Below are 19,031 nucleotides of genomic sequence, written 5' to 3' on the forward strand. Positions count from 1 at the left end.
ACTCTTGAGGTCCAAAGTTTTGTTTTCCCGCACACATTCTCTGTGTTAAAATTGTTCACTTGTTCACATTGCATAAGCAATGATCGAGTATGGAAGTAACGATTATTAGACTTAACCATTTAAAGTCAATTTTTTTATGTAAAACCCCGTTTATATCGGATCCGAATTTATGGCTAGATCATCGGTTTTCCCCATTATAAAATCAGCTGAGATGAGCCTAAAATCCGTTTACATCGAATCGTAAAACCGAATTTAATGGCTAGATCATCTGTTTTCCCTTTATAAAATCAGCTGAGGAAAGCCTTAAATCTAGATTTAATGAGCAGTGTTAACGGGGGTTAAAGAAAAAGTCAATAATTTGCCTCAGTCGACTTTTTATAACCTAGCACGAAGGATTTTCTTATGACTCTTAATATTACTGATGAATTTCATAGGAATAGAAAGTTTACATATAGTTGTCAGTTATGTTTTTATTTAGTAAAAGTCTACTTTGACTTTTTTAATCAGTATATTGTAATTCGACTTCGACTTTTTTTACTCGCTTTAACTTTGACGCCTGGTTCGATGAAACCGATTGAAACGATTGGTTGCAACGAAAATCACAACTTCCCAAACCATCACTCGAAACAGAAAATACGATCGTTTTGGAAGTTTACGAATTGGGAAATTGTTCTAGTCAGAGAATATGATGTTCGGGAATTCACCACGTTTCTGCAAGCGCAGCAACTCCTTGCTTTTCCAAATCTATTGTTGTTTCATGCACCAACGGTGGCTTCCAGTAATGAACATCATCCCTACAAAATATGTATGCATATGTACCAACCTTGAGTTCAAATGACTCTTAAAACATTGGTTGTACATAGGCGGCTGCATTGCAATGTGGTAAGGCGTTTGTAAACACACAATCATTGGATGGAAAGAACACAGGTTCGATTCTTAGAACCACACAAAAACTTTGTGCATTTTTTAAAAACAAAAACTGTGCACTACACGTAGACAAAATTTGAACGCCTCAGGATAAAATAGGCAGACAGACACACGGAGGTGGCCAAATAATCTTAGAATTTTATCACGATAAAAATTTACTATATATGGTCGAAAATGAATATTTCGATAAATATAACTATATAAAGTATTTACCTACTTTGTCCCCAATTCTACTGTTATGTGTATTTTAATAATTTCTGTCATATGGAAATTTTCAGAAAAAATATTTTTACTTGACTTGTCTTTACTTTTAATTGCTTAAAACTACAATTTGCTCGGTTTGGTAATTTTCTTTTGACCCATTGCATTATGACATTGTCATGACATCGTCATATCATACGAAGACAAACCTTACATACGTTACGCGTACATTGCTACCTAGACGTTCTTGGAGATTTTATTATTAACAAACAAAACCGGTTGACTAATTGTGATGATCAAATCAATTATTCCAGAGTCTTGGTTGTTGGTGTCTAATGTACAATGTGCATAAATATGTAAATTAAACTATAATTGTTTGTTAAACTACTAAGTAATTGTTGAATAATTTAATAATAACTAATGCAAATTGACCTCTTCAAGTGCCTCAAACCAAAGAAAGAAACCAAACTCAAAAACGAAAACGAGAGTAAGAGAGAGAGAGAGTTATGGTGGAGATAAAATTATTTTCTCTCTCTTTCTCACGCCGTCATTAACAAATATTGAGAAAAAAAACGAATACAGTGTTCCAACAATAACACACTGTCAATAACAACAAGCAGCAAGCCAACAAATATAGGAACGTTTCATTTTTTGTTAAAGGAAAAATGAAATTCCCCGAATATGTTCCAAATAATATATTGGTAAGAATTTTTAATTTAATTTTATTATATTTTAACATATCTCATCTGTAGACCTTTTACGATAATATTTACATTTAAAATTCATTGATAAAATCTTACATAAATTGGAATTTTTGTTAACCCTACCCTAAACTTACAATCATGATAAAAATTTGTGATGTCTCGTTTAAATTATGAATATTGACATACGGCTTTTTGGGGGTTTGATGATTCCGCTCCACCTGTGTCAAACGCCCATTCATTGCCTTGGCAATTTTAACCGGTTGATTGGGAAACAAAAACAAAAAAAATAAAATCTCTACAACGACCCACAACGCAAGAAACATCATCTGCTTAGCTATATACAAACAGCTAATATTGTTTAAATGAAAAACGTTTAATTTAAATTTCGGTTAAGCCTTCAATGAGCACGATTTTATGTGGGTGTCACTCCGTCTGACAGCAGCAATTTTATGTGAGGCATTAACAAAATTGAACGCTAATGCAGTTCAATAAACTAAATGTAAGCGCAGACGGCTGCCTGCTTGCTGCTGCGTGTATTCAAATCACGCGACATAAAACAGCTAATTCAAATAGAAATCAATGCATGCATGGTGTGCTAGTTTCAAATTCTAATGTGAGTGCGAGTGTGTGAGTGTATGTTGGCATGTTTTGTTTTAAACGCAAGCCTTAAATTCACACTGCATCATTTTATTTTCTAAAAGAAGCAAAGCGTTTGATGATGATTGTGGGTTTTTAATTGTATTTCCTTTTTTCCACATAAAGCAAAATAAAAAATGCAGGTGTAGATTTTATGGTCTATTGATTTTGATTATTACCATTGAGTATGGGTATTACATAAAGCTAAGATCACGAAGCATATCAACCTTAAAAGAAATATAGATTTGATTTTTTTTTCAAAAATATTATTGTACAATTGTATGGTGATGAATATGCATTTTATTTCAAGAAATTGCAAAACATGTTTAATGGTTTTTTTTTTTTTTTTTTTTTTTTTTTTTTTTTTTTTTAAGATATAATTGAAGTCAGGTGATAAAATGATGTGTGTGTGTGTTTTTTATTGGCTGCTGGTTAGAATAGTTTTCTATGGGAATTGTTTTCAGTCACACTTTAGTATTCTTTAATTTTTATATGGAAATTTTTTATTTATAGATGCATATATGAATATGTGCATTTGCTGGCACTCCTTCTATTTTAAAATAACACTTTTAGTGGTTAGAAGCTTCTTAGCTGTTTAAATTTAAATTGCTTAAGTGAAGATTGTTTCCTGTTGCAACAAAGTTTACAGTTATCAGAGTTGAATTGGCAACTCTAGGGCAAAATATGGACAACCTAACTAAATTTTGGTTAATCATACGGGGTTATCAATGGCAACTCTTGGGTAAAATATCAATAACAAGATCAAAGAATTGTTGAGACGTAACCTAATCAACGGTAAGTTAAGTTTGATCTTATACAGAATATTTTACATCCTAATAGTTTGATATATATTCGGAAAATAAATATAATTAATAAAAACCTGCTAAAGGCGTTATTTCACGGCATGTAGTCGTCTTACGATATGCCACTTTTTGTATACACATGTAATTCAAAATTTTTGTCAAAATTGTCAATTTCTATACGATTCATCATTTTTCCTATCACACATGATTTCGTATGACATAACCTAGAAATTTGAGCAAATCTGATTTTTTATGCGTACAAATTTTTAAAGTTGTGAGAAAGGTCGTTCCGTCATAAATTTGTGAAAACAATTTAATTTAGGTTGCTTTCATTCGACTGACAACAAAAACAGCTGTTTCCTTAGGACCATTTTGGATATAACTGCTATGGGTGCATAAACAATGCATTTTTCGCCGGATTATTAGGTGGTTTACATATATACCCGAGGTGGTGCGTATCGAAAGTTTGGGCCGGCCGAACGTATGCCTTTTTACTGGTTTTTATATCATATAAATCTAAAACGGAAAAATTGTGAAAAAAAATTTTAAAATCACTTTGTGCGTTTTTTACATAGTATCACCTTTTTTTTATAGTATCACCTTATATGTTAGATTTTATCTTATCTTAAATAAAAACTCATCCAACTATGATGAAGCGAAACAATGGCGTATAAGAGTCATTACCCTAGTGCGCATATTAACGCAAAAAATTTCTACCAAATCAGGAAAAACTTAAGCTAGGTCGATTTACATGGGAGCTATATTATCAGGTTATAGACCAATTTGGACTATAGTTTCACCGGTTGTTGGAAGTTGTAACAGAAGCGAGCAATGTTTCAGGCAAATAGGACAACAATAGCGGCTTTCAGTTGAAGACCGATTTGGACCGCACTTGGCACGGTTTTTGAAAGTCATAACAGATCTAGAATACTTCCACTTTATATGGTCTCAGGTCAAAGCTTTACACCATCTCATGATGGTGAGTATTAAAACTCTTATTTAAAAACATTTATTTCTTTGATACCCACATGAGATCTTACTATAACTTCTTTGTATCAATCGGATATCTGTGTCCTCTACTAATTGCAGTCAACAGCCAGTTTAAAATTCAAATATACTTCATAAACATCATGATAAAATCGGCATTTCCTTTTGAAACAAAACATAAAGAAAATAAAAAAACAACAAACAAGTTCCCCGCACCTTTTAGTTATACAAAATTCCTGTTAAATTTTTATGACTACCTTCGGTGATAATGAATGAAATGAATGAAAAAATAAAAAAAATCAGAAAAACACAGAAACTTTATGCAAATTTAACACAAAAAATATTAAAATAAACAAGAAACTCTTTCGATACCGGCAGTTGAATGTTCCACATCAAAACAAAAAACTGAAAGGTAAAACTGCTGCACTTCCGGCCATTCCATCATAATACCATCAATGAATATTTCAAATGTTTTCCTCTTTACTCATACCATTAGGGTTTGTTTTCCATGCGTTCCTTATGTTAAACATAATCACTGATGCACATGATTTTGTTTTTCAAACATTCAACATTGTAATTTATCTACATTCGCGTACATACCTATTTCCTTAATATCTTGATAATTTTATGTACAATATGTTAGTTATAAGCTCATGTTGTATGCCATAAGTTGTTGATTTTCATGCATTCCCTTTTTTCTTGTTTTTCCTTCTAGGGTGATCGCACAACATGGGAGTATCATACGGTTTCGGTAACTCGTGTGCCGGGCTATGGTTTTGGTATTGCCGTTTCCGGCGGTCGTGACAATCCCCATTTTGCTAATGGTGATCCTTCCATTGCCGTCTCGGATGTTCTAAAAGGTGGACCAGCTGAAGATCGTTTACAGTAAGTAGCAATTTCAATATTTTTTAATATATTTGAAATAATGAGAAAATGTTGTAAAATCGCATCTTAAAAGAAGTTGTTATCTTTAATATTTGTAAAATTCAGCTCAACAAACAAATAATCATATACAGTGAAAAAGGGATGTCGTTGCTACAATTTCTTTTCCTGAAATCTGTCCAAGTTAAGTTGGAATATATCTGTAACAAGTTCTTTGAATGACTTTTTCAAGTAAGAAAAACGCCAGTCATAGAAAAACACCACCTCCAAAATTTCAATCGAGTAATAATTGCGCCTTCCAGATGCTCAAAAAGGCTAACTGGGAAATCGGTTTCTATGGAAGCTTTATGAAACGACATATGCAAAGTTTCAACCGTAAAAAAAAAACACTTCATGCATTTTATTTAGACCAAAGAATTGTGCCCATTTGCTCAAGAAGTCAAGAGCCAAGATCGGTTTATATAGCAGCTATAACAGTTTATTGTTGTTGGAAGTCATAACGAAACACGTTACGCTAAATTTCAGCCAAATCGGATAGGAATTGCGCCCTCTAAAGGCTCAAAAAGTCTAATCAGGAGATCGTTTTATATAGTGGCTATATCAGGTTATGGGCTGATTTATACCATACTTAACACAGTTATTGAGAGTCATAGTAGAACACTTCATGCAAAATTTCAGCCAAATCGGATAAGAACTGCGCCCTCTAGAAGCTCTAGAAGTCAAGACGCAAGGTCGGTTTATATGGCAGCTATATCAGATTATCAACCGATTTATACCATACTTAGCACTTAGTTGTCGGAAGTGATGCCAAAACACCACGTACAAAATTTCCACCAAATCGGATAAAAATTACGCCCTCTAGAAGCTCAAGTAGTCAAGACCCAAACGGTTCATATGGCAGTTATATCAAAGCATGGACCCATTTGGCCCATTTACAATCCCAACCGACCTACACAAATAAGAAGTAATTGTGCAAAATTTGAAGCGCCTAGCTTTACTCCTTTGAAAGTTAGCGTGCGTGGACGGACATGGCTAGATCGACTTAAAATGTCATGACGATCAATATATATATATACTTTATGGGGTCTGAGACGCATATTTCGATATGGTACAAACGAAATGACGAAATAAGTATAAATACAGTTTTAACAGGAGGACATATTGATGAATGCGAAGCCTTTCAGTGCGTCGCAATCCGAGTACAGTGGTGGCCAACGAGCGCTCATTTAGCGCCATGAAACTGTCGGAAGAACGACGGAAATCCTATGATGAGGTCAGTATGGCTTTCACTTATGCCGAAAAGGTGCGGTAAGAGGGGGTGACATCAATGCCGGCTTTCACAACTTACAGACCCCTGCACATGGTTGCTGATTCGATACAAGACTTGAACCAGTTAAGGGCTTAGAATGGCAAACGACTTGGGATTTTGTGAGCTCCATGGTATTCTTGATTTAGATCTCTTTAGGGCTACTTTTGGGGTTTAGAGGACACAACAAGCCGATTACTGGCTTAGGTGCATGTCCATAGTAGCATGGACGTATTAAGATCCACATTCTCTTTTAAACTTAACAACATTTTCTATGATTGTCGAATTGTTGACAAGGGAATAAAATGAATGCAAATGCAAATAGAGGGGAGTTGGAGTTTGTTTGAAGAGAGTCTGGTAATAGTAGTTGGGATTTCACATAGGATTTGTGCTTATGATCTCAACTATAAGTACTACGAACAACAGGCTGTAAACTGTAGGCCGGTCAGACGGACGAACATAGTTCACGATGGTGCCGATGTGATATCGAAACGCGTCCACCAGTGGGGAACAATGGAACATAAACGAATTTTTAACGAAATTTTCTTTGAAAACCGAATTTGTTAAATAAAAATTGACTGGATTCTAATTTCTTTGATTTTCCTTTTTGATTTTATTTTACGAGTCAACATTAGTCCCAAATCCTTTCACAAGTTCTTAAAATTCATGGTCTTAAGAGGTGTTTTTCGAGTTGTTTCTTATGGGTTTTTCATGTCCATTTCATTGTTTTGTTGTTGCTAATACCGTTTAAGATTCTTTAAGTAAACACAAGTATTTTTCTTACTACACATCATATGAAGGCCCCCTATTATTTACACGTGATTATGTTGACTCTCTGAGATTTTCATTTGTTGCGTTTTATTGTTTTCATGATAGAAATTTCCCATTTTTGTTGAGAGTTAAAGGGCTATTAAGCACGTTTTGTAAGCCATATCTCACTCTATGTTGCTGAGGGTGTTAACTGCCGTTGAAGTTGCTAGGGCGTGCGTGTGTTAATATTTATAAGCAAGTGTGTGGGAAAGGTAACAGGAAATATACTTCATTTACTTCATTGTGGCTCCTTTTAAGTGTTGCCATCCTTATAAAATATGGAAGGTGTTAATTGAAGACATTAGATGGGAGCTACGGACACCAAAGTAGCGCAGATGTTAGCATGTCCGCCTATGACACTGAACTCCTGGGTACGAATTCTGGCGAGAACATCAGAAAACATTTTTCGAAGGCAATTATCATCTTATGCTGGCGACATATTTAAGGTACTATGCCATATAACAATTTCTTCCAAAAGAGATGTCGCACTGAACCGGTTTGAACGTTCAGCTACTTAGTACATTTTAATTTAAACATGCAATTCAATACAGAAAAGAAAATTTTTATGAAAAATTTGCGCTTTGGCAGTGCAACTGAAGTTGAGTTGCCATCGATAATCGACCCATAAAAAAGCATGAATTTTGCATATTTTGTGATACAGTTAACTAGGTAGTGTAAAGCTATCAGCTGCTTCGGCTTAGGCAATCGCAAAATGAGATCTTTTAACATTGTTCCTACTATATAAATGAGGATATGACAATAAGCTTATTAAAATCTTATAAAACCCTCTTCCAAATCACAAATAGCACAAGCAGACAGACAATTTTCAAAATTTGCAAGAAAAATTTATAATTCGAAAATCAATTGTCATACAGGCCTCTTCCGCTAAACACAATCGCAAGAATCTTGCGAATTCAACTTCAATATATGTTCCGGTAATCGAAAATCGCAAAAAATTTCGGAACAGGCCCAATAGTGTTGACTTTGTTTTATGGCCTTCGTGTAGGTTTTCTGCTTTCAAACAGAATATGTTAGGTGTCGTACCCAAATAATTGGCGATTATGAACGAAACATCATATTGCTAGTATTTGTGTGATTAAATTGTAAAGTACAGAAAACTTTTTATATACAATCAATTATGCATCCCCTAAATTTCTCTCTTTTAATTAATTTATATTTATTTCTTATTATTTCTTTATAATTTTTTTTTCTTACATAAATACCGCTTTATTTTCCAACAATCCCTTGAATATAAACAATATCAAATTAATTTCTTCAAATATGTACTCATCAACTGATATCAAATTAAAATAAAATAAAAAATAGACTTAATTGTTGTTATCTCTCGTTATCCCATTTAACGCAAAGATTCCAACCCACCTTTCTTTGTTTAATGTACAAGGTAGTAGTATGTTAAAAGTAATGAATGCGGGAAATCATTACTTGGGTTTTTTTTTCTAGGTAAGCCAATATTTGTCTTCCGTTTATACGATTCCTTCTTGTCTTATTAAGATAGAAAAATGTTGTGTTTATTTTGCTTATTAAATTTCGTTTTAAGTTGGAAGTTTATGTTTTTGTATAGGTTTTCAATATGAAAGTGAATTACGACAAACAAGTGAGAAAAGAATGTTGAGATAATAATAATCTGGGAGTTTCCATGATACTTAAAAAGAAAATTATAGGTAGAAGATAAACAAGCATATAGGTTTAATGTTCGGCAGGGCTTTATTTTATCTTAAGCCACATTCTTGGGACGTTGACTTGTATATTGGAAGCCACAATGAAGCCACAATCTAAAGGCAAAAGTCAAATTTAGAAATCGGTTTATAAAAGGTTTAAATTATACTTTGAGTAAATTCAAGCCATACTTGGTACGGTATGTTGAAAATCATAACAAAACTTATTGTGTAAAATTCGAACCAAATCGTATAAAAATTATGGCCTTCATTTGCTCAATCGGATGATTGGTTAATACGGGAGCTTTATTGGAGCTTTTTCGGTAGATTATAAAATAACTCAACGTGCAAAATATTAGCACAAATTATGCTGCTAGAGACTCAACAAGTAAAAAGGAGTTAAGTTCGACCGGGCCGAACTTTGGATACCCACCACCTCGGGAATATATGTAAGCGACCTTTCGTAAAAATCCGGTAAAAAATGCATACCTTATGCCCCAAAGCAACTACATCGAAATATGTTCCGATTTGGACCAAATACTAATAAGTACAAGTCATTGTTCAATTGTGTATAACAAAATATTGGTCTTTTTAGTAGCTATATCTAAAAATAAACCGATCTGAACCCTATACGACACGGATGTCGAGAAGCCTAACATAAGTCACTGTGTCAAATTGCTGTGAAATCGGATTATAAATGCGCCTTATATGGGGCCAAGACCTTAAATCAAGATATCGGTCTATATGGCAGCTATATCCAAATCTGGTCCGATTTGAGCCAAATTGTAGAAGAATGTCGAAGGACCTAACACAACTCACTGTCCCAAATTTCGCCGACATCGGACAATAAATGCGCTTTTTATGGGCCCAAAACCTTAAATCGAGAGATCGGTCTATATGGCAGCTATATCCAAATCAGGATCGATCCGTGCCGTATTGCAGAAGTATGTCGAGGGGCTTAATCTAACTCACTGTCCCAAATTTCGGCGACGCCCGACAATAAGTTCGCTTTTTATGGGCTATCTCCAATTCTGGACTGATCTGGGCCAAATTGAAGAAGGATGTCGGTGGGCCTAACAGAACTCACTGTCCCAAGTTTCAGCAAAATCGGATAATAAATGTGGCTTTTATGGGCCGAAGACTCTAAATCGGCAGATCGGTCTATGTGGGGGCTATATCAAGATATAGTCCTATATAGCCCATCTTCGAACTTAACCTTAACTTAACTTATGAACAAAAACAGAATCTGTGCAAAGTTTCAGCTCAACATCTCTATTTTTAAAGACTATATCGTGATTTCAACAGACAGACGGACGAACGGACATGGCTACATCGTCTTAGATTTTTACGCTGATCAAGAATATATATACTTTATAGGGTCTGAAATGAATATTTCGATGTTTTGCAAACGGAATGACAAAATGAATATACCCCCATCCTTCGTGTGTGGGTATAAAAAGTGAAACAGACTATAAGTATGTATGGAAGCTGTATCTAAATTTGATATATTAATCAAACTACAACTTTTTTTCAAATCTTGAAACGGCTAGCCTAACACTATGTTTGATTATAGTTTAACTTAAAAGTTTACAGTATATCTTTTTATATCATCTTATTTCGTCATTCTGTTTGTAACTCCTCGAAATATTCGTCTGAGACCACTTTAAGTATATATATATTCTTGATCGTCATGACAATCTAGCCATGTCCGTCCATATGTCTTCCGTCCGTCCGTCTGTCTCCGTCGAAGAAGTAAAGCTAGGCGCTTGAAATTTTGCACAAATACATCTTATTAGTGTAGGTCGAATTTTTAAGACGTAAATTCAAGATTCGGACCGAATCCAATACTACACGTCGGAAATGTATCCGAATTCAATAAGAGTTCATTTCAGAATTAGCTTAGAATTCTGCACCACAGTTCTAATTTCCCTTTGGAATTTCCCATGATTTGTACCCAGATTTCAGTGCGAAGTGTCGGCAAAAACTACAGACTTCCCTCTGAAATCTTGTCAATCTCTTCATACAGTTTTTCTTAAGAATTCGGACAGATTTCGGATCCGACTTGTCACTTTGTAGACTTCTGACCGATTTCTAATCGTTTGCTTCACTAGGGGGTTACTGCCTCCCATTTTTTCTCATAAGTAACCATCCTTTTCAATATTTTATGAAATGTTGCCAATCACTGCTTTGAGTTCTTTGCGTGGTTCAGCCCAGCGGATGCAATCAAAGGATCATAATTTGAACTGGTTTGCTTTTGGGTCTCTTCTGCGTCCCAGACCTCAATAACTGCAGCAAAATCGTCTGCTTGATAGGTATTTGTCAGTATATTTATCTTGGGAATCTGTCAATTGGTGCCATTTAAGAGAGCTGGAAAATGTATTGGGCAGGGGCCAGAATGATCTCGTTATCCTTAATAAGTACCTAGTTACATAGAATACTGTCTCTGTTCACTATAGGTTACTCAAAGCATTCTTGCTGGTTAAGGGCGCTAGTAATTTGCCTGGTGGTATGACGTTGAAAAATAACTGACGTGTTTTGCCGCTTACACTGTATCTATTACCCCTTTTTAGGAATTTGAATGCAGATTTGCCGGGTCGAAACATTGTTCTGGTTTCTGAATAGACAAACCGTGGCTCTGATGGCATCAAGGCTAGACTTATTGAATACTTTAAGTAGTTTCACACCTGTTTTTTATATCTGTTGTCATCTAGAAATTCCGCTCTGGTGAACAAGTGTGTTTGGAAGAGACTCAAAGAGGATTGAAATAGCAATGAAATGTTTGTGCTCTTAAAATTTAAATGTCTAGCTTATAGGTGTCGGTAATTATTTTATTTTTCTTCAAAGCAAGCAGCTCTGCCGAAAAAATAAAAAAAAATAAAATTTACAGCAAAAAGAAAGAAAAATACACGTATTGGAAGCTACGACTGCCGAAACCCTATATGAATTACGCCAGTTTCCTTCACGGCAGAGGAAATAATGCATATTTAGAAAATGCAAACTACGCAAACTGCGTGTAATTGAGAGAAGAATTCTTTTCTTATTCTCATTTATCTATATTCACAAGCGCCACCAATCTATCTATGTGCCAAGTTCAAATTCTTAATTTATATATGAATTCTTCAGAGAGAACTCAGCAGAGTTTGTGCTTCAGTGTCGCCTACTCTTATTTCATGCCTAGGAATCATAGTGTATTCACATTGCATTGTGCGGTCTTCCCTTCTGAGCTTCTCATTCCGAGCTTTAATATTACGATTTATATGGGAGTTTCTGTTGATGGCATGTCTCAATTCATTTGTCTCCCTTGTTTTTGTTTTCAGTAGGCTGGAGTTAATTTTTTGGCACCCTTGTAAGCGATGTGTGCATCTCCCCGTCGGGCTATGGTATATTCCTTTTAGTCTTTATACGGATTTGTCTGCATAATTTAATCAACAACCAATCAATAGGTGTAAAGAACCCTTAATTATCGACCGTACTTCTTTTCACAACTGTATAACGGGCATGATAATAGATGGTCGGTATTGCCAACCTAAAAGTCCATGGAAAATAGCCCTGTAAAAACAATTTTAACTTTTTTTTCGTTTTAATGATGGTCCATGAAAATATTCCAAAACTAATAACACCTCTATTAGTCGCCCCTGTAACCAAGTTGGTAGCGTGCTCGTAATACGAGAGTGTTCGATTCCCACATGGTCTGTCGCTACTGTGCTATCACAATGGACTAAAACCGTCTAAGTGGGTCTGCTTAAAAAATACAATGCCACTCTAACATAACCCAAAACCTCAACTGGTTTATTCACATGGTTGAAGTATTTCGCTACAATGGAAATATAATTGATAATCATAGGCTTTCAAAATAAGCTTTCACTTAACTTGCCCCCTCACCCTCCATGTTCGATTTAATAAATTTTCCTTGAAATTTGTAATTTAAAGCATTATGTTCTTGAAAATACCAACAAAATCATCTTATATACCTTAACAAGATAAGGAACAATGAAAATGTAAGAATCTATGCTATGCGTTGTCCGTCATCCCTCCTCATAGATAAGTTAATTACAACAAAATTAGATCAAAGGTAAAGCTAACATACGTACTACTACAACATACCATAGGTACAAATGAGAATGAGGATGTTTACGCATTTGCTTCAAAGGTATTATATCTCTTTTTATCTTCATTGCCCGCATACTTTGGTGTTTAACAACCATGCGAGTAATAAGCTTTATGCGTATCATATGGAGCATCATAGACTTTGTCACTGTCATCAACATCATCTTCATCAAGTGGTACCGTATAAAACCGAGTCATTATATCAATTCGTTGTAATGAATGTGACGACATATTTCTTTTTAAAGAAAAACATATCTCATCTCAATGGAAAATATTTAAGAGGATTAAACTGTTTTAAAATAAAGAAGAAGAAACTCTTCCTATAGTATGAGTACCTACCAAAAATATTTTGCTTTTTTGTTGAAAAGCATTTATTGAATTAAATTCAATTCAGTTCGAACACATGCTCTAAATCTTTTAAGATTTGATACAACATTAGGTAACCCAGCCACAATAGTTAGATGGAAAGTTACTACTACTATAAGACATTTGAGGTTTTTTTTATGATTTCTATCAAGAAAGTTAATCGAAAAAGGCAATATTTTTTCCAACTGTGATTGAGCAAGAGAAACCAGGTTTTAAGTGGTTTGCAACTTAACGATCTTTCTCTGCATTTTTAGTTAGTCGGGGCTCGGCAATAGGTGTAAAAGTGTCGAAGGTAAAAATTTAAAAATAATGCAAATAGATTTTATCATTGATGGGGAGCAGCTTAAATTATATTTTCTACAAGTGTTATATATCAGTTTTTTATACCCAAGATCATACGATATTGTCTTGATTGTCGTAATAACTTCTGATGATATTTATCTCTAGAAACCAAAGAATTAAATTTGGTTTCTTGTTTTGGTGAAAATAAAAAATTGCTTTTAAGCGGAAAGTGACAAACAGAACACATCCGTTAACTTGTTTCGTATCTTGCAATCACGTTACGTCTGTTTGACTAATTAATGACTAATATTTTGTTGGAAAACTACGCAAGTTAACTTACGGAACTATGTTTACAGCTTACAATATCAAAGATTATAATAAAAAAATACTAAAAAGGGATTTGGTTATGCAGTTAGGATTTCTTAAGCTTTTGTAACAGCTTTTTGGCTTTTCCTTTTAACATATTTCTAATCGTAAATTGTCTCCCTATTATTTTTCCCAGAGTCAACGATCGTATTATATCCGTTAATGGTGTCTCTCTTGAAAACGTGGAATACGCCACCGCTGTACAAGTTTTACGTGACAGTGGTAATACCGTAACATTAGTTGTTAAACGCCGTGTACCCCTCAATACTGTCGTCACAAATCCCCAACAGCAGCAGCAACAACAACAAATGCATCAGCACTCACACAGCATGAGCAATGCCGGCCTGAATTCCATGCCACCAACGAATGGCATCAATTCCATGGTGGTACCGCCCAATTCCGCAGCAATGAGTCAACCAAATTCCCTCAACTCTTCATTGGTCCAAGGCAATGGGCCAAGCATGAGTCAACCCATAAAGGTAACCCTTACAAAAAATAGTAAAAAAGAGGATTATGGCATTGTACTCGGCTGTCGACTCTTTATCAAGGAGATCTCCTCAAAGGCCCGTGATCAGTTGGCCGCAAATGGTTATTCATTGCAAGAGGGTGATATCATAACACGCATACACAATACCAATTGTGCTGATACCATGAGCCTCAAAGAGGCCAAAAAGATTATCGATGGCTGTAAGGAGCGTTTGAATATGGTTGCTCTGAGGGATATCACCAATCAACCGGCCATAACAGTGGTAAACCAACTGAACAATTCCAATGCCCAGGGTAATATTTATGCCCAACACCAACCTCAGCTATCGAATTGTAGCAACAATCTGGATGATCCATATTTGAATGGTGGCGCCACTTACTCCTCACAGAATTTGTATGTGCAGCCTCCCACCCGTACCTCAAATAATGGTCCTGTTAATGGTTTAAATGATGAGAAGAGCAATTTGACTCCCAGGGGAAGATCTAGGGGGCCCATAATGGAGGGTGTGTCTTTGCAGCAATTGGACAGACCGGTGACACCACCCAATGCCAGCAGCTCACGTTCACGTCTAGATGAACCGCCCAGACCACCACCACCACGGGGAGCGGCCTCCAATGGAGGTGAAGATTTCTACAGTTCTCGTCGTCAGCTGTACGAGGATGAGTCACTTACCAGATCTCGTCAATCATCGGAGCCCAGATTTATATCATTCCAAAAAGAAGGCAGTGTGGGCATACGTCTGACCGGAGGCAATGAGGCGGGAATATTTGTTACTGCTGTACAGCCAGGCTCTCCGGCTTCCTTGCAGGGCCTTACCCCTGGCGATAAGATTTTAAAGGTGAACGACATGGATATGCTAGGAGTCACACGAGAAGAAGCAGTTCTATTTCTGCTCTCCTTGCAAGATCGCATAGATCTCATAGTGCAGTATTGCAAGGAGGAATACGATGAGGTGGTCAACAACCAACGCGGCGACTCATTCCACATTAAAACACACTTCCATTGCGATAATCCTTCTAAAGGTGAAATGGCTTTTAAAGCAGGCGATGTGTTCCGAGTCATAGACACATTACACAATGGTGTAGTGGGTTCGTGGCAAGTGTTGAAAATCGGTCGAGGACATCAGGAAATGCAACGAGGTGTCATACCGAATAAATCGCGTGCAGAGGAATTGGCAACGGCGCAATTCAATGCTACCAAAAAGGAGATGAATGCTAGTGAATCAAGGGGCAATTTCTTTAGGAGAAGACGGTAGGTTATAGATGAAAATTTTAGTACGGGGAAATGTTTTCATTGTTTTTTTTATTTTAGATCAACACATCGTCGTTCCAAGAGTTTGTCTCGTGAAAACTGGGATGATGTTGTCTTCTCGGATAGCATTTCCAAATTCCCAGCCTACGAAAGAGTGGTGCTACGCCATCCCGGTTTTGTGAGACCAGTTGTTATCTTTGGTCCCATTTCTGATTTGGCTCGTGAAAAGTTGGCTAAAGATTACCCCGACAAGTTCTCCACTCCCTTGCAAGACGATGATAAAACTAACAATTCCAAGTGTCGCATTGTTCGTCTCTCGAATATACGCGACGTCATGGACCGCGGCAAGCATGCCCTGCTTGATATAACACCCAATGCTGTGGACCGTTTGAATTATGCTCAATTCTATCCCATTGTCATATTCCAAAAGACCGACAGCAAGCATGTCATAAAGCAACTGCGCCAAGGCATGCCCAAATCAGCCCACAAAAGTTCAAAGAAACTTTTGGAACAATGCCAGAAACTGGAGCGTGTGTGGTCGCACATCTTCAGCACCCACATTGTGTTAAACGATGAGGAGAGTTGGTATCGTAAATTGCGGGATGCCATAGATCTGCAACAGAGCGGTGCCGTTTGGATGTCCGAAACAAAGGTAAGTTTTTGTGGGCGTGTGATTGCGGTCGGTCTGTCTCACTCACTTTATTATTGATGTGATAAATGTTAAAATTAATGTGATTCTTATAAAAATATCTTTCATAAAAATATTCTATACCATATATTTTCAGTTTATGAGTAGAGTCTTTTTTTAGTTATCGTAGTCTTTTCTATTGTCTCTTGGAAATTGGTGAAGGGTCTATTTAAATATATAGCCATAATAATAATAATAAAAGCCTTTATAATCATAATATATTATAAACAGCAGCAATGTTGGCATGTTTTGATTATAATTTTCAATGTTGTATATACAATAGAAACTGTTTGTGATTTTTTTTTTAAGTAGAAAATACTAAACAAATTTGAAAAAATAGAAAATGTATAGGGATCATGTGCTGAATAGTCGTTTTTTATGTATATTATTGTACTTAGGCGAAAACTTTGGAAGTTTAATTCATTATCGGATATTGAAATTTTTTTCTTTTTTACTGCTTATGAGCAATAACCAACAACTTAAAACATTTTAAGGTAGACATCTTTTTATCGTAGAAACATTTTTCCAGATGTACACAAAGTCATGGTTCGTTTTGTCAAAGAATTTTCTTTAACCAGGGATAGTAGCTTTTACAGCAAAATGAAAAATAGAATGTGAAGCCGCCTCTGCATACATATAATCAATATAAAAAGGCAAAGATGAGACAATAGAAGTATGAAGAAAAAGACCTAAAATAACACAGAGAGGAAATGCTATATACTAATTAAGCCCGAACCCGCGCAACCCCAAGAACCCATTTTTTTGGAACTCTGCAATCAGATCCATTTAGACATTTTAGTCCATTGTGATACTACAGTCATAATGTCTCCTATAAGTCATAATCTTCTTTTAATAAAAGCCTCTCGGCATTACAGCGTTCAAATCTCCCACAGGAACTCTTTATAAAATCATCCACTTCTATGCACTCCCAATGTCATCTTAGGATAGGAACTCTTCCAGTGGTACATGGGTTAAAACCTCATAATCAAACAAATCCGTTCCGAATAAGTCCTACTGGTGGTACATGCCTTAACACCTCATAATCAAACAAATCCGTTCCGAACAAGTCCTACTGGTGCAAAAATGCATGTCCGTCAGCATGTAGCTTTGGCTTACTGCTAAAACCACTAACTTTTTGTCACTCGAATAGTTCGCCAATTGATTAAAATCAGCCGTTTTTCCCTATAAATTCAGCTAACATTGATGAATTGGTGAAAGATTCGAGCAACAAAAGTGGTCTTGGCAGTCCGGTACGAACGTAGCATCACGAATAACTTCGTAAGTCGTCCGACCATTGCTACCGTCCGTCCGTCTCATCGCTAAGGCGATGCCAAAGAAGCTTTTTGAGCTCTTAGTTATTCACAAACTTCCTCTCAAAAACAACACTCAATACAAACCACACTTACTAATGAAATTCCTTATCCAAATCTGTACACTGATAACTATGTAACTCAATATTTGATCAATGGCAGGCACGCCTTCAAATGAATGAAGTGCATATGAAGATACGATCCTATAGACCACTGGATTCACCTATATGTATACTATCTGATAAGATCTTTCTACCTAAGACAGTAGTAACAAAATTATAGGATATCAGGTATGGTATAAACCGAACGTTTGTCATCTATTCACTCGGAGGATCTGTTTTACCATTCCGGCTGTTCTAGTCGTCTTGAGCAATACTGTTATGATCTTGTAGCGCCGGCAGTCATAACGGTCATAAGGCCCAAAATCTATTTTGGACATGATGACCGCCCATACCGAGGTCAATAAGCCCAAATGAAATTGGGCATTAAGACCTCCCATAAAGCGGTGGTGTCCCATATGGGAACACAACATATTTGAATTTACACATCAATTGTTGAAATCTTTTTAGTTAAGAAATAACCACCAACGCAAAAAATTAAATAACCCCCAAAACTAATTTGGGGAATATTTCATCTTGGTGGGGGCCTATTTCGTCGATATTGTTTAGATATGATTCCATTATGAAATAATTCTCTAATAAGAAAATGAAACTCCAAAAAAATATTAGGGGATAATTTAATTTTTATGGAGGTTATTTCATTGGGTTACAAATTGAATATTTATCGAGTCACTACAAAGAAATATCACTAGAAAGCCGCTTTGATTTATTTTCGAGTCCAGTAAAAGGCCTTCGAGTAATATTTCTGCATATTAATACCAATTCAAAGTTAAACCATGAATCGATAAACAAGTGATTATGGAATTTGAAATCATTGCCGGTAGACACAAAAACAGAAAATAGTTGTATTGTATATTCCTAGTGAAAGGCAGAGTTGTAGTTCATTACCTGGTATAGCTGCCACATAAACCGATTTCGGATCTTGAATTCTTGAGCCTCTAGAAAGCGCAATTATTATACGATTTAGCTCAAATTTTGCATGAAGTGTTTTGTTTTGACTTCTAACAACTATGTTGCACAACAACTTCTCCTATGACCTTCATGGGCCACAATTTGCATTTGCAGTTCACTTAGAATACGAACATTATTTTTTAAAAAGCTTTGAACATCTGGAAAAGTTTTC

General features: G+C 35.8%; 1 protein-coding gene across 11 annotated transcripts in view; it reads left to right on the forward strand.

Moving 5' to 3' along the window:
• LOC106086373 (tight junction protein ZO-1) overlaps nucleotides 1–19,031 on the forward strand; it is a 445,342-nt gene that overhangs the window by 389,390 nt on the left and 36,921 nt on the right. For 9 of the 11 annotated variants that reach the window (XM_013251024.2, XM_013251022.2, XM_013251023.2 and 6 more), the window contains 3 exons: nucleotides 4,974–5,143; nucleotides 14,190–15,791; nucleotides 15,852–16,443. In XM_013251024.2, coding sequence (XP_013106478.2) covers nucleotides 4,974–5,143; nucleotides 14,190–15,791; nucleotides 15,852–16,443 — 2,364 coding nt within the window. Of the gene's footprint in view, nucleotides 1–1,442; nucleotides 1,830–4,973; nucleotides 5,144–14,189; nucleotides 15,792–15,851; nucleotides 16,444–19,031 lie in introns of all 11 variants that reach the window. The other 2 variants (XM_013251028.2, XM_013251029.2) reach the window with 2 other exon arrangements.

The sequence above is a fragment of the Stomoxys calcitrans genome, chromosome 2 (genome assembly GCF_963082655.1).
Source record: "Stomoxys calcitrans chromosome 2, idStoCalc2.1, whole genome shotgun sequence".
NCBI lineage: Eukaryota > Metazoa > Arthropoda > Insecta > Diptera > Muscidae > Stomoxys > Stomoxys calcitrans.